The 15138-nt window shown below is 43.8% G+C and overlaps 1 protein-coding gene across 4 annotated transcripts in view; it reads left to right on the top strand.

Annotated features, from left to right (window-relative positions):
* The window catches only part of LOC102293144 (trinucleotide repeat containing adaptor 6A), a 38698-nt gene that overhangs the window by 13925 nt on the left and 9635 nt on the right, over positions 1–15138 (top strand). Inside the window, exons 4-16 of one of the 4 annotated variants that reach the window (XM_042229090.1) lie at positions 4115–4418; positions 5097–5144; positions 6254–8191; positions 8292–8490; positions 8593–9065; positions 9176–9307; positions 9511–9534; positions 10239–10382; positions 12298–12492; positions 12636–12796; positions 12930–13007; positions 13988–14155; positions 14788–14937. In XM_042229090.1, the coding sequence (XP_042085024.1) occupies positions 5099–5144; positions 6254–8191; positions 8292–8490; positions 8593–9065; positions 9176–9307; positions 9511–9534; positions 10239–10382; positions 12298–12492; positions 12636–12796; positions 12930–13007; positions 13988–14155; positions 14788–14937 (3708 nt within the window). In that variant the 5' untranslated portion in view covers positions 4115–4418; positions 5097–5098. The remainder of the gene's footprint in view (positions 1–4114; positions 4419–5096; positions 5145–6253; positions 8192–8291; positions 8491–8592; positions 9066–9175; positions 9308–9510; positions 9535–10238; positions 10383–12297; positions 12493–12635; positions 12797–12929; positions 13008–13987; positions 14156–14787; positions 14938–15138) is intronic. The other 3 variants (XM_042229091.1, XM_042229093.1, XM_042229092.1) reach the window with 3 other exon arrangements.

Genomic DNA, 15138 nt, shown 5'->3' on the forward strand with positions numbered 1-15138 from the left:
AAAAAGGGGGAAAAAAGAACAAAAGCAGGCTTTTAAATATTCAGATGTCCCTTGGCTTTAATCCCCTTCTCCTTCATGTTTTAAATGTATTTGCATTAATTGGTAAATTTTGCTGATCTTCTCCATTCAAGGCCTCATTGTCTCTTTCACATTGTTTAATTTGACTCTGTCTGTGAAGCAGCAAATGTGTTCACTGTGCTCGATTCATGTGCCGCTGAATTGAGGAAGTTACTTATACATGTTAGAAGCTGCAGCTGCATTCCTGGCCCATCAGCCTCAGTGACAGGTCTCTGCCTCTCAAATTTCACTTCTCTTATCTTTTGTTTTCTCCTCCTTACCGTTGAGGGGGGAAAAAAAGGTTTTCATTGTATTATTCAGTTCCTTCTAATCCTGTATCTTGTCCCTAAACTCTCCTCCCCTCTTAACTTTCTGTCTGTAAGGTGATAGCAGCACTTAAGTTGATGCCAACTCCAGGGGCCCCTACAAAAGCCTTACTCAAATGGAAGCAAATAGGAACAAACTGTACTTGATGTTCTGAGCAGCAGCAGTAACAAAGCTTATACACCTTGGTGATGCTGACGTTTTGTTTTTTCCAGTAAAAATAAAACTGGGTACATTGGGAAAAGGCCATTTTAATAAGTGAAAACTGCAAGTTTAGAAAATTACTTGGCATTAAAGGGTTTGGATTTAGAGACGTGCATATATTCATCTACAGATCTTTTTGATGTAAAGTCAGAAAGTATTACACAATAGTAAAGGCGCCTCACCAGTTTCTCCCAGTCTTTATTTGTAACTGGAACCAACTAAGTTTAAACCCAGTCATGATGGTGGTTTTTTATTTTTATTAACATAACACAGACTCAAATGTTGGAATGGTACCAAGATGCCTACTAATGTTACATCTGTTAAATTTGACAGTATAAACATCGGCTGTGGCCACCATGACCTCACCCATTAACTTCTAAAGTTGTGTTTTGAAGCCTGGAGATAAGTTTCTACTGTTACTATCCTTGTCTTTTGAAAATGGATATGACGAAGAGGAGGGAGGGGTGGGGGGGGGTGTTCTGACTGCTAAATTAGCAGGTCAGTGTGCGGATTCACAAACATACACCAGGTAATCCTCCTTCCTGTAAAAATACTATAGAACAGTTTTTATATAGGTGGAGTTATGCCTGAATTATGCTTTAGTAGGAAATCGACGCTGTGATATATGATGTATCTGGACACCCCTCTCAACCTTAAGCTGTAAATTTCCACACCAATCGGTCGTTGCGAACTGCGCTGACCTGAAGTACAGTTGCATTTCTCGGGAAGTCCTTATGATTTTATGTGGAGGGTTAAGATGGGTTAAATTCCGGATTATGAAGTAGATTTTCCGCTGAAGGATAATTCAGGCATTAGAAACCTTGTTTTTTCTATAAACTTCTATAGCACTGGGAGTTATTTTGCAATCTCTGGCATCGCCCCCTGGTGACCTTAAAAAAGAATGAAAGGTTGAGCCGCTTTTCACATGTGGAAGCTTCGGGCATCTTTTATACATTCATCTGGTTACATTATGTTATCTTGAGAATTTATACAACATTAGTCATCGCAGCTATTCGCCTCAACAATGTAGCTGATTTCAAAACTGTGTGAGCTGTCTCAAAGAAAATGGCGAGGTGCATTTCAGAAAAACACAAAGTGCTTTCATACCTTACACAGATAAGTAGGTAGGCTTTGTCAGAGTATATCTAAGCGTGTGTGGACACCAAAAGCCGGGCACATGTTGGCACACATGAACAACACTGTGGATAATCTGATGAAAAGTTGAGTAATTTATATATAAATATATTTATAAATGGATATATAGATAAAATATTGTTCTAGTAGCTCAGTTAGTGATGTTCAATGTCATTAATTTGGATTTCACTGCCTTATAAGGATATAAGCGGTTTTCCCTGCATACCTGCTTTGAAGCAGATGCTTCGGAGTTGACAGAGGTCTTTCCATGTAGGAAGGTTGAGCCAAGACTCTGGGAAGTAAACAGCTCAGTTTGCTGGAAGGATCTTGCACTTTGAGTGCCGTGGCTGCCGGAGGGAGCAGGTCTATTCCACAGTAAAGGCTCTGTATTTCTGCTCTGTCTTGTTTTGTTTAACTTTGTTCTCTCTTTTGGATAGCGCTCTCTCTTTAAAATATTTTTGTGTCACTTTCCTGGGAAAGGAGAAGGGAAAGAGTTTTAGTAATCATGATATCATTGTTGTATGTGTTTTTGATTGGTTCCAGAGGGTGCTTAAGCAGCTTCTGGCAGGGTGTATGTCTAGATGCTGGCTGTGTGCCCAGTTTAAACTAGTGAGCTGAGAGTTAATAAAGGTGGGATTAAGCCTCTAAGTGTTTCTGGTCAGCGTGTTGTCTCAGAACAGTGGTTGCTGGTCTGGTTGAATCTTTTTCCTGGTGTGAATTGCTGTAGGATGCATCTTATTTGAGGTTATTCTCGCCACAAAAAGCACCCCAGCTGCCAGTGAATACTTAAATTGTAAAAACGTATTTCCATCGCTTCATTTTTGCCAGCGCAATTGCTCGTGTGCACACATGGGTTTGTTTGTTCTTTTATCATGTTGGCTTGTGAACAGACTGGTTGCTATTTGAACTGGAGATTTATAAATAGACCTGTATACTGCTTGCAGCAGGCAGAAAGCTAACGCACTCTATCCTGCACCAAGAAAAAGGTCAGGAGACTCGCACAAACACTTTACTTATTCCTGTCAAATGCACTGGGCCTTTTTCAATGAAGGTTGCCTATGTCACTCTCCCCTTTGTTGATTTGTGGCTTTATTTGTATCCCCATATCTCAATGTATAGTGTTGTATTTGTCCCTTTACTCGTCCTTTTGCTTTGCTCGAGGTAAGAGGTTTTCCTTGCCTTGGTGTCCTAGTGCAGAGCTGCGTTAAGCTTGTTGTATAACCCTAATCTAGTCTTCCCTGTAGATGTTCACCCTACCCCGCCCTTCACCAAGAGAAGGTGTGTGTGTGTGTGCGTGCGTGCGTGCTTATTGCTAGTGGATTTCTGATTAACCTGGCTGACTCCACCTGCTCCATAGTCTCTCGACAGGAGAAAGGATAATGCCATCTTCATATGTTAGTGACACAGAATCCAAACAAAGTAGTCTTCATTCAATCCCTTAAGTAAATACAGTGGCTCAGGGAAAGTGGTAGCCACCATGTTTCCTCTACAGCTGTGCTTGACCAAAACGATACCTCTTGAGGCTTTGACTGTAGGAGCAGTGGATTTCTGGTAGTTATCATGTGCCTTAAGCACGTTGTGGTTTAGTGGTTGGTAGGCATGGGAATCGAGAACAGGTTCTTGTAGAAAACCGGTTCCCAGAAAATAGCGATGCAGTCTAGAGATACGGACACTTATTTTTATTGCACAACAGGACAAGATAAATGATGGAGTGGAAAACTGCATCCGGGACAGAAACGACCGCATTATGCTGCTAACACAAGTTTAGTTCTTTGTAAGCATCTGCCAATCATGCTAACACTAAGCTAGCCAAAAACCCAGAGAAAGGTCTTAGAGATGTGTCTTCATTAAGGATTTTTGTTGGTGTATGTGGGGGGTTGGAGCCTCAGGTTTATATTGTTAAATGGTGAATATGAGATGATGTGTTTCAGTAATTTTACAGAGTAACGTGAAAGTAATGTAACGAGTAGTGTAACTAATTGCTTTTGTCTGGGAGTAAATAAATTAAAAAAAACTTTTTACTTTCAAGAAAGGTGTTCTGTGTAATATGTGTAAAAATTACTTTTTTGAGTAATGACTCCATCACTGATCACAACAAAGAGAAGTAGCTCAACAAACATTTGACCCACAACATGCAAATAACGTGCATGAATTTCTTTATTGCTGCTTTGCAATGGTGGTTACTCTCAAAAAAGAGCCAATGAGAATCCAATGGCAATCAAAAATACATATCGATATAAAATCTGAATGACTAATTTATCATATCAATATATTGATAATCGGTTCCCATCCCTACCAGTTGCTGACGGAGTCTTTTTGAAATGATTTAAAATGGATATATCCTGTAGCATTCACACATTTTTCTCTCTCCTCTTCTCTCTTTCTGTTCCTGCAGTGCCAGAGCATACCAAGTCAAGACAGAGTCCTCATTCTACTCACCCTCCCCCCTTTTCCCCTCCCCACACATAGCATACACGCACACGTACAGTCCTCAGCGATGCCAAGGGGGGCTGATCAGCCTGCTGCCCGCTCTGACAAGCCCTGCCTCTTCACCTCAGACCCTTGAGGCTGTGCTCTCTGAGCTCTGACGTTTGACCTCCCCTGTTTCGACCTGGGATCCAGAGGTCACCTGTTCTCCAGTCAGCCCGGGGACGCCCTCCTGCCCAGCCAGGTGTCACAGCCACCAGCGGCACTTAAAGGTAACCTGTGAAGAGAAGGAAAAGGGAGCAGATGTCACTTGCTTAACACACAAGAACATTGTCTTTTAAATAAAGCAAGAAAACGATTATGCTGTTATATTTAAATGGCACTGAACATTAACATGTAGGTATGTTCTCGCTCATAGCTCCTGATGTCTTAGCTCTTGTTCTGCCAAAGTGAGGATTTGTGAAATTTGTATGAGGCTATAATTGATTCACAGTGGCAGCTGTCCTCATCTGCATCCAAAATGATGGTTCATTTCTAAAAAATGGTTATAATCCAACAAAAATGTATGTTATAAGATTATTTGTTGCTACTTAGAGGTCGGCAGTCATTCTGTTACCAGCGCTAAAAGGAAAAGATCCTGAGTATTATTTTATAAAAAAAAATTGCTTATCTTTGTTAAGATGCCGAATGGAGAGTTTTAATTGGGTTTTTAATCCCTTTGAGCTGGATAACCACCTTTACCTGCTAACTTAGATTCAGAAAACAGCATCTCACCACTAAACCCTCTGCACTTGTCTTACTTTAAGCTCTTACTTTCACGCTCTCGTTTTCTTTTCTCTTTGCTTGCCTCTTTTCTTTTTTTTCCTTTTTTTGCCATGACTGTTTCTAACATTTTCTCTGCTCTGTTTTCTGCCCCTCAGCCTTTTTGACAGTCTTTCCTCTGTTTCCAGGCATGGCTCCCATTCGGGATTCCGTCAGCCACTCCCCTAATCAAACAGGTGACTACACATGGTCTTCTTTGATACTCTGTCTTCTGCAATTCAGTCCTCCTTCAAGTACCTTCTTTAGTCTCTGAGCAGTCATCAGATGAGTTAGACTCAGTCTGACTTGACCTTGGCTGATAATTTTATTTCTGACATACAAGAGACAGAGAGGGAGATGAATGAGAGCGAAAGTGGGTGTCAAAGGGTGGAAAAGAAGACTTGGCAAGCAAATGCGATAGCGGCGAGAGCTGGCAACCATTTTATGTGTGAGAGACTTTTAAGTTGGGACCAAGTGGGCAGCCGTTTGGTTAAAGAGACTCGCACGTTACCAGGTTAGGTTCAGGCATCTGGTGAAGAAACATGGCTAGAAAAGGGCAGCTGCTGTTTTAAATGAAGAATGTTGTAAGCTCTGATTCAGATTGTAAAACGGTGCCTTGTTGAGCCGATGCCGTAGCCTGGTACGTAGCCGTAGTCTGTGGTAGCCTGGTTGTGGTTGTCTAAATAACATTTTCCTTTGATACTTCTTTGCACAGTAAAGTTACTTTCTGTTGCTTTTCCACTCACATCTGAGACTCAATGGGTGTTTGTACAGAAACCTGTATCGCATTGTTCTATGCAGTCTAATTTTAGAAACATGCCAGGTCTAATTTTATTTTTTTATTATATTTTGGGTGAGAAAAGGGTTTAAAAGTCTGAATAATTTAAGTTGCCACCACTTCATTTCCTTTGCCAACTGCTCCCCTCTTTCTTCCTCCATATTTCCTTTTTTCACACTTTGTTGCCGTCTCCCCTATTCCCTCCATCACTTCTCTCCTGCTGATGCTCATCCTCCACCTCACTGAATCCAAGTTTTATTGCTTTGGCACGCTTTTGGGTCCTGCTGTGGTTACAAAATGGTGGCAGCTGTGTCCAAGCTCAGCCCTGGCAGTGAGCACATCCAGAACAGTAGGGCAGCTGAAGCTTGGAGGGAAATTAAAATAAATAAAATATATATATATATAGGCAACTTTGAGGGATTTAATTATCCTCAGTTTTTTAAATTTGGTAAATGTTACTAATGTTGTGTTTTTAACTTTATTTTTCCCATGTTCAAACAATATCTTCTGTTTCCAATCTCTCACCAGGTCTGGATCATCCTGGCTTGGATTCGCAGTATGAGCCTCCCCCCTGGTCGTCTGGCTCTCCCTGCAGCAGTGACGGCAACAGCAACTGGGGCAAAGCCCTAGTAGACGGAAGCACCGACACCCCCAATAACCCTTCTTCAACCAGCTCTTCCGTCTGGCCTCCCTCATCTTTTTCTTGCTCATCCTCTTCTTCCTCTTCTGGCTGTGGATCAGGATCAGACCCCGAGTCGGCATCAGAATGCATGGACGCAGACTCTAGTTCCTCAATCGGCTCAGAGAGGAATCTTGCTGCTACAACAGTGATGATGATGTCAGCAAATGCTTCTTCGTCATCTGCAACTTCTTCCCCCACCTCTTCTTTGGGGAATGCTGCCATGATGGTCAGCGTTTCAATGAACGGAGATGGCAATGGCAACAGTCATCAGGTGGTTGGCGCAGGTATGGAAACCATCAGCAGTGCAAATAATGGAAATAACATGTCTGAGCCCTCACAGTACTCCATGGCTGGGTCCAACAGTATTGGCAGCAATAACATGAGCAACCACAACAACAAGCTTGTCAATAACGGTGGTGTATGGGGCACCCCTTCAGGCAGCAATGTGATCCCCACTGGCGGAAGCACCCCCTGCATCAATGGAGGGTTAAACCCAAACACTTTAAACCCAAATGCCAACCATGGTGCCTGGCCACAAAATTCAATCCCAAATCCAGCATCCCAGGGCCAACGGCCTCCACAGGCTCAGGGGATAGGTTCTAAACTAGGTATGGCTCCCCAGCAGGCCCCCTTGCTGGGCTGGGGCGGCATGGCAGCTCCAGACAACAGCAGTATGATGCAAGACACCGAGGTGAATAATGGTACATTAAGCAGCAACAGTGGAAATGGTGGCCTAAAGCCTACCAACCTTAACACTGAATCCAATGGACCAAATAACACTATCACAATGAATACTACTACTACTACTACTAATGCCACAATGACCTCTAGTCCACCAAACTCTACCGCCTCACCCCAACTCAGCGGGGATTGTTCTTGGGGTTCCATTGGAGGAGGGACCGGGGGTCCGCTGGCCAATGGAAACCCCTCGTCAGCACCCCAGCACCCCCAAGGAGAACTGGGGGGCAGTGGGGCATTCGGTACGCCTTGGGGCGCAGCTACCTACCCTGTAGACAAGGGCCCCCCAAATGCAGACACTGTGAACCCCCAAATCCCCTCTACTGCTGCTTATAAGAGTAATAATAACCACAATAACACTGGGGCCCCACGTTGGGACCAGGGGCCCTCCAACACCCCAAACCAGCCTCAGAGCAACTTGTCCTGTGGCATTGGCTCAAATCAAATCCTTGGCTCTACAGGCCAAACAGCAGGAAATGGAAACCAAACGACGATGGGGCCCCCAGCAGCAATACCTCGCCCCTGGGGGAGCAGCGCGTCCTTGTCCTCATCGTCGTCTTCCACAACGCCTAGTAACAACCCTTCAGATGCTGGAAGTCACAAAGGAAGCTCTTCTAACAATGGCTGGAAAAGCCTGGAGGATGACGCCATGGGAATGGGAGGAGCAGTGGGAGGCAGTGGAAGCCATGGCTTGGGGAGTGTCACAGGAGGCTGGGGTCGCTCTGGGGGAAGCGAGGGAAGCGGTGAGAGCTCCGGAGGCCGTTCTAGCTCAGACAGAGAGAGCATCCAGACAAAGGGGGGAAGGAGCAGAAAAAGTCCCAATCCTGCATCAGTACTATCACTTCTGGTCCGGGCTGAAGTGGACCCGAGGGTCCTGTCCAACACTGGATGGGGACAGACGCCCATACGGCAGAACACTGCCTGGGATGTCAATTCTCCAAATAACAATCAGAACCAGGGCACCAGGGGAGATGAAAGAAAGCTTAGCAGTGGAAGCTCCGGCTGGGGCAAAACGACACCGGCAGCTCCCTCCCAGACATCTGGAGGTAATTTGCATGAATTTTTAAAATAAATAAATAAATCTTATTAAGAATAAAATTAGATAATACAAGGACAGAAAGTGATGCATCTTTCCTGTATTTGCAGGCTGGGGTGGTGGGCCAGGCAGCTCAGGCATAGATACAGGAAGTTCTGGCTGGGGAGAGCAGAAACCAACTTCTGGCTGGGACAGCAAAAGCCCACTGAATGGAGGAGCTGGGCATAGCGGCTGGGATGATGGAGCCAGCTGCAAGGGTAATAACAGCAGCAGCAACACCTGGAGCAACAACATTAACAAAGATGACAGGTAATTGATCAAATTAAATAAATATACAAGAAAGAGAGCGAGGGAGCTTCAAAGCTTGGCATATTTTTAAAGGCTTCAGGTAAACCCATGTTTTTGTTTTAGATCCAGTACCTGGAGTAATACCTCCAAACCACAGCAGGGCTGGGGTTCCAGCAGTGCAAATGTAAGTGACACCTGGGGTGCCAGTGGAGAAACCACCAGACCAAGCTCCAACAGCCACTGGGGAGAGCCCCAAAAAGGCGCAGGCTCAGTAGGTTGGGATAGCGACAGTGACCGGTCTGGTTCTGGATGTTGGAGCGAGCCGAGCCGTACCAACACCAGCAGCAGTAACACCTGGGTGGGGAGCGGTGGATCAAATACTCCAGACGTGAGCACTCCAAATCCAGGCTCCACCTGGGGAGAGCCAGTCCTCAAATCCAAACCTCAGAGTACCACTCAGGGCTGGGCTGAGCCATCGAAGAACAACACTGGAGCCCAGAACTGGGGTGAGCCCAATCCTAAGCCCTCTAACGAGTGGGGAAAAGGTCCTGAATCCAACATGTCCAGAGGCAGTCAAGGTCAAAACAAGCCCACAGGTAGTTATCGCATCTAATGCTAACTTTGGAAGAGACTTGACGCTGTTTAGAAAATACTTTTCAGTGGGAGGACCAGAAGTTGATTACTCACTCATTTATTCGTATCACAGGCTGGCTGGGAGGCCCCATGCCCACAGTAGGTCAGAAGGAGGAAGTGTCGACTGGGTGGGAAGAGCCTTCTCCAGAGTCCATCCGCCGAAAAATGGAGATCGATGATGGAACTGCAGCTTGGGGAGACCCAGGTAGACACTCACTTTACAGCAAGTTTGCCCAACCCGCTGGGTTCAAGGCTATAATTGATGACTAATTACTTTTGATTTTTAGATTTATATTTCACCTTTTAAAAGTGTTTAACTTCTCTTGTTTGTGATCAATCTTTTCATCAAACCTCACATCTAACTGTAGTTTTTCTGTTTTTGACACTATCCTAACCTGGACCTAAAAGCTCAAGTAAAAACACAAAATCCAAGTAAGAAAGTTGTTTGTTTGTTTTTTACTGTAATAACCACAAGCATGTTTATCTGTTTTTATGACTTGAAATTCAAATATAAACAGTAAATTTCAAAAACTTGTGCAAATAACAAAATTCAATGCAACTATTTGCATTAAATTGCAGGCAGTGTCTCAGGCATTTGTTGTTGTGTACAACTATTTACAAAACAACCAGGTGTCAAAAAAACATGCCACACAAGTTATTTGTGCCACTCCAAAAGAAACATTTCCCATCCAGTTCCAGGGTGTGTCTTATCTTCAATCTGCCTTTGGTGGCTTTTTGGCATGCATCTGTGACATTTAGTAGTCGCCTCATTGTTTTGACGCACAACAAAATCAAACAAGTAGACTACACACCAAGCACAGAACATGCACACTAACTGTACACTCCAAACACTCAAAATGTCACAAATCTCACATTTCAACACTCGAAATCGATATGGCTCTTTTGCTCCCACACCTTTCTCTTCTTCCTAAACAACCAAATGCCATGTTGTTGCCATGGGAATTATTTGCCGCAAGTCTGGTTTTACTTGGTCTGTCAGCACAATTTAAACTGATTTATAGTTTCAAGTCTGCACTTTTGACACAAGTTGAAACGGAGACTTTAGCTTTGTTTCCACTTAAAAAAAATAAAATAATAAATTCAGCTGATAAAATTGTATTTATTTTCCCTCCTAGGCAAATACAGTGGTGGGTCTGTCAACATGTGGAACAGGACTGGTCAACCAGACCAGGAAGCTGTGGGCCCCTCCCCTCAGCACCAGTCCCACCCAACCCACATGTCAATGCAGCATGTTAACCAGGACAAAAGCTCCGGTTCTGGTAGGCTGGATAATGTTTGCACACCATATGAATACTCACGCACAGTTGTGGCTTTTATATTCCTGACTGTGAGAACAGGAAAGGACTGTGCATAGAAGAATGCATGCACGTGCCCAGACAACATTAAAACAGGTGGAAACATCGGTACACCACAGACTCGCACTTTTTCATTGTGTCGTCTATTCACACAAAAATGTGGTTTGCCAGGTTACAGCATATATTATTAATCACATATTCCACTTTATTTTAGCCAGAGTGGAAACTTCTCATCAAAATGTGCAAATTCTTGCACAGATTGTCTTTGAGTTTTTAAAAAAATATATTAATGTGATTTAACACCTACGTCAGGAGCCTGGGGCAGTATTTAAAATGGTAGAAGTGCAAACCTCGTCATGGAGTCTGTAAGAGAGGAACAAGGCTAACCCAGACTCTCATTAAGATGGATAGAAATGAAGTCCTAAAAGGGTTGAGAAAGTGCAAGCAAAGCCAGTGTAAATACACGTGCTCACAAATATATACAAAGGCATACACCAATTTACACAGAAGCATGGCTGGAGACCAAACACGTACAGTCATTCCCTCCCATTTTCCCTACAGTGTTGTCTGTGTTGAAGGCTTTTTGAAAAGCCAGTTGAGTCATCCCTTTGGAATGCTAAGAGCATCGATTTTTCTCTTCTCTCATTCGCCTTTTTTTCCCCTTCCTTCCCTCCCCCCTCCTCCTCTTCTTGTTCACCCGCCAATTGTGCTTGCTATAGAAACGCAGGCTTTTGATGGGTTTCAGGAAAAGAGTTAGAGAGACCGTGAGTAGCACAGGAGATGGTCTGCTGACTTGGAAATAGGACAGGTTCCAATGTGAGATGGGAAAACTAAAACGAGCAGGAGAGCTATTCTATGGAAGGGGCCGGAGGAGGAGAAAAGGAGGGGGCTGTTTAGGGTTATTCAAGGTTTCTGGTTTAGTGAGCTAACTGGAGGCGCTAAGTGGATGTCTGGGAAGGGTGGGACCCTCTCCCTAGCTACTGCATTGAGAAAATTAATCTTAATTTCAGTTATTACCTAGTGAAGTAAAAAGTCTGGGTCACTTAAAGGAAATGATCAATAAATGTAGCTAAATTAGACTTTCATGGTGTTGCAAAATGTACGTGTAATCAAACAAAAACAGATGCTCAGGCTTATTCATACACACTTGCAAACACACACTGGTTAAAATTTCCTCTGAGTCCTTGTATCAGCTGATGCACTCAAGTGGACAGGGATGGAGTGATAGATTGGGGGTTATTGATTGGCAGTTTGTGTGTATTTGTGTGATGTGCTTGTTTGTGGCTACATGTATCTACCTGTTTGTGTCAGTCTGTCCTCTTGTGTGTATACGTGCATATGTGATGAACAAACCAAGTCAGATGCAGGACACCAGTGCCAGAGGCCACCCCATGATCTGTCCTATTTTTACAGGGAGGTATCCCTGGCATCTCCCCAAACGTCTCCTGTGCAGGGAGAAAGTAACGGGCCTGGGTGGTCGGCTGTAACAAGAGCCTTTTGAACTCATACGTGCCCTTTCTTGAGCATGCATTCTGTTACATTTCAAAGGGTATAATGTCCTGCAATGACACGTGCACATCCACAAGCGTGGAAGAAAAACACTGCTTACATAAGTGAGTGGATATAGGGTTCCCCAGGGAGTGTTGCTCTAATCTCTGGTCTCCAGTTTCAGCTAAGTGGGGAGAAATCTATATGAATTGCAACATTATCGTACATTTGGAAAACAGGTTGGGTCTTGCCACCTTTAATGTGATGCAGCCCACTTTCCCACTGGCCTAACATTGGAATTGTACAAATGTTAAATAGTGTTTAAGTACATCAAGTAGATTGAACCACAGAAACTGTACCCTCATAGTGATCATCTCATTTGTTCCTTCAGGTTGGGGTGAGCCATACCCCCAACAGAAGGAATCCGCATCATGGGGGGAGCCTAGTGCTGCTCCGCCTGTGACTGTGGACAACGGGACGTCTGCCTGGGGAAAGCCCAATGACAAGAGCTACAGTTGGGGTGACGGCAGGGACAGCAGGGATAGCAGGGAGTCTGGGTCTGGATGGGGCAGTCAGCATAAGTCTGGTATGTGCACAAAGCAAACCCTACAAACATCTGATTGCAACATCTGTAAATAATAAGCAGTCTGGTGTGACTAAAGTGTGGCAGAAAAGAGGTGAATTTACTTGCTAGTAATCTGTTTCTACATCTCCCTCCCTTCATGATAGCTCCAGGTCCCAAGCGCATGGACACATGGTGTAGTGACGAGATGGGAAATAGCTGGGACCAGGAAGAGGAAGTGGAGATCGGCATGTGGAGCAACAATCAACAGGACAGCAGATCCCATGACCAAGTCACCTGGAACTACAAGCATAAAAGCTCTACTAAGGTACATTTATCTCATCTTTGCACTTTTTTCTATTTGAAATGAGGCCATTTAATAAAGGGATGGAGTCTTCTTTATTTATTAGAAGTTTTTAAAGCCGTCCTAACAGTGCTCCCCTCTGTCCACTCTGTTTCAGATGAACAAACCAGTCAACAAACAGGATGATCCCTGGATGAAACCCTTCATCGGCCAGTTCAGCAGCATGAACTTCTCTGTAAATATTATTAATCATTCAGTTAAATATTCCCTGTGTTTGTGTCCCTCTAGCACACACGGAGCTATTGATAACTTTCTTAATGAAAGTAGTGTTTCGGAAGCAAAAACAGAAGCTGTAAGTACAGAGGAAAGCTTTCTATTCACTGAGACACTCGTTAAGTTAGTTTTCCACCAGATGACTAGGGCTGTGCGATATGACCAAAATCTCATATCCCGATATAAGACTCCATATAAATCACAAAAATGTAACATTTTCTGTAAATTCTGTGAATCTCGGGCAGCTCGACTTGCGTGACGTGTTTCCAGCTGCGCATCATGTAGCTGGAGTCGAGTGTTTTAACCGATGTATGAAACTACACATTTTTAGACATAAGTTGTAAAGGCCGCTGTTTTCTTTGTGATTATTTATTACACAGCTTGTTCTAACGTTTGAGTTTAAGGTTTATTTTTTAGTACCTGGCGGCTTTTTTTTTACTTCTCATCCGTAAATAATCTGCTCTTTCACATGATTCAGTTTATTTTGAAGTCTCAACAGGATCTTGAGCTTTATTGTGAAAGGTTTATGTGGAACATAAACAAGCGGACACGCGATGCTGTTACCGTTGTTGTTGCTAACCACAACGCATAAAAACAGGCGCTTGTCCGTCCGTAGTGTGGTTATATAAAATACAGAGAAAGAGAGAACTTAAATGAAGAGAGCCACTACAGTGACCATCAAAACGATGAAAAAATATTGCCGTAAACAGTTTATTTTGCGACACCACGAAACAAACGATAGCGTAAAATGAAACCATAGACGTTTTTATATCGTCATCCGATATATATCGTTACATCGAACAGCCCTACAGATGACTCATGTCTACGTTAAAGCATGCTGAAGTGTTTGGTTTTTCAAATGTAATAAGCCCTGATTCAAAGAATGCAAGATTTATGCTGTTCTGTCTCCGTAATCACATTTTCTTGGCTTCGTTCTTGCAGAGGGACTCCCCTGATGACTCCATTAAGACTGGAGCAGGGATGGTGCAGGACAAGCGTATGGACATGGGCAGTATTGGGGACTTCAATGGAGTTATGGGGAAGAATTCTGGGTCTCGGCACCACCTCCACAAGGACTCCACCATGGATCGCAGTTCTTACTATGACAAGGTATGGAGAAGCATGAGCGGAGTTACATGTACAAGGTGTATTCTTTCCGGAGCTGTGCTGTATATGCAGGCTTGAGGTAAATAACTGATTCTCATAAAGGGCAATGTCTTAGTCTGCTGTTATGGTGGGGTAGGTGTAGAATGAAGTGTGCCTCTGGCTGTACAGTGCCTCACAGTGGGGGTTTTAATGCAGTGCAGCTTGCTGGTCTAAAACTAGTGTTTTATTTGACTCTTTCCTCATCATGTTGTATCATTATCACTAGAAGCAAGCACATGTCAGTACAAACTGTTCCGGCTCAGTTTGGCTTGCTGCGTTTCCTTTAGCACAGTGTGCTCCTTCTTAACTCTTATTTCATCCTGCTATCTCGTTTCTACCATCACGTCCTTATTTTTAGCTTCTCATTCTTCTCGTACCTCTTTTGCTCCCCACACTGTCCACTCCCTGCAATTATTTCCTTCATTTCCACACATTTGATTCTTTCCTCGACCTTCAACTTGTCTTTGGTTTCGAAAAAAAAAAATTAACTTTCTTCTTTTTCTTCTTCCCTCTCTGTGCTTCTTTTGCTGCTGGTGTGCTTCCTGTCCCTGTGTGCTTACCGTCCATCTGCTGTGCACCTGGCCTTGCTTCTGCAGCTTTCACCCTCTGCTTACGATATCCCAGCTTCTGATGAACTCTCCTCCAATCAAAGCATGAGCCTTTCCCCCTCCAATTCTGCTCAGTCTGTCTCTTGTCTCAATTCTGGGCCGTCTGCTTCCCACTCTAGTTCTGGGGCTGCTGGGCAGGTGAGTGGAGAAGAATGAAGAAAGAGTTGTCTTGAGACGTTAGAAATTCCCTGTTTGATATGAAGATTTTTCACTTGATGCGAAGAAAGAATTAAATCAGTGATTTTTCCCCTGCTCACATGGGTAATACCAAAGCTTTGCCATTATTTTTAGGTAGGGGCAAGACTACCGGTGGCAGTCTTCCCTTTGAGCAGCAAAGAA

This window comes from Haplochromis burtoni, unplaced genomic scaffold (assembly GCF_018398535.1).
Source record: "Haplochromis burtoni strain Fernald_Lab_line unplaced genomic scaffold, NCSU_Asbu1 Contig_379, whole genome shotgun sequence".
Taxonomy (NCBI): Eukaryota; Metazoa; Chordata; class Actinopteri; order Cichliformes; family Cichlidae; genus Haplochromis; species Haplochromis burtoni.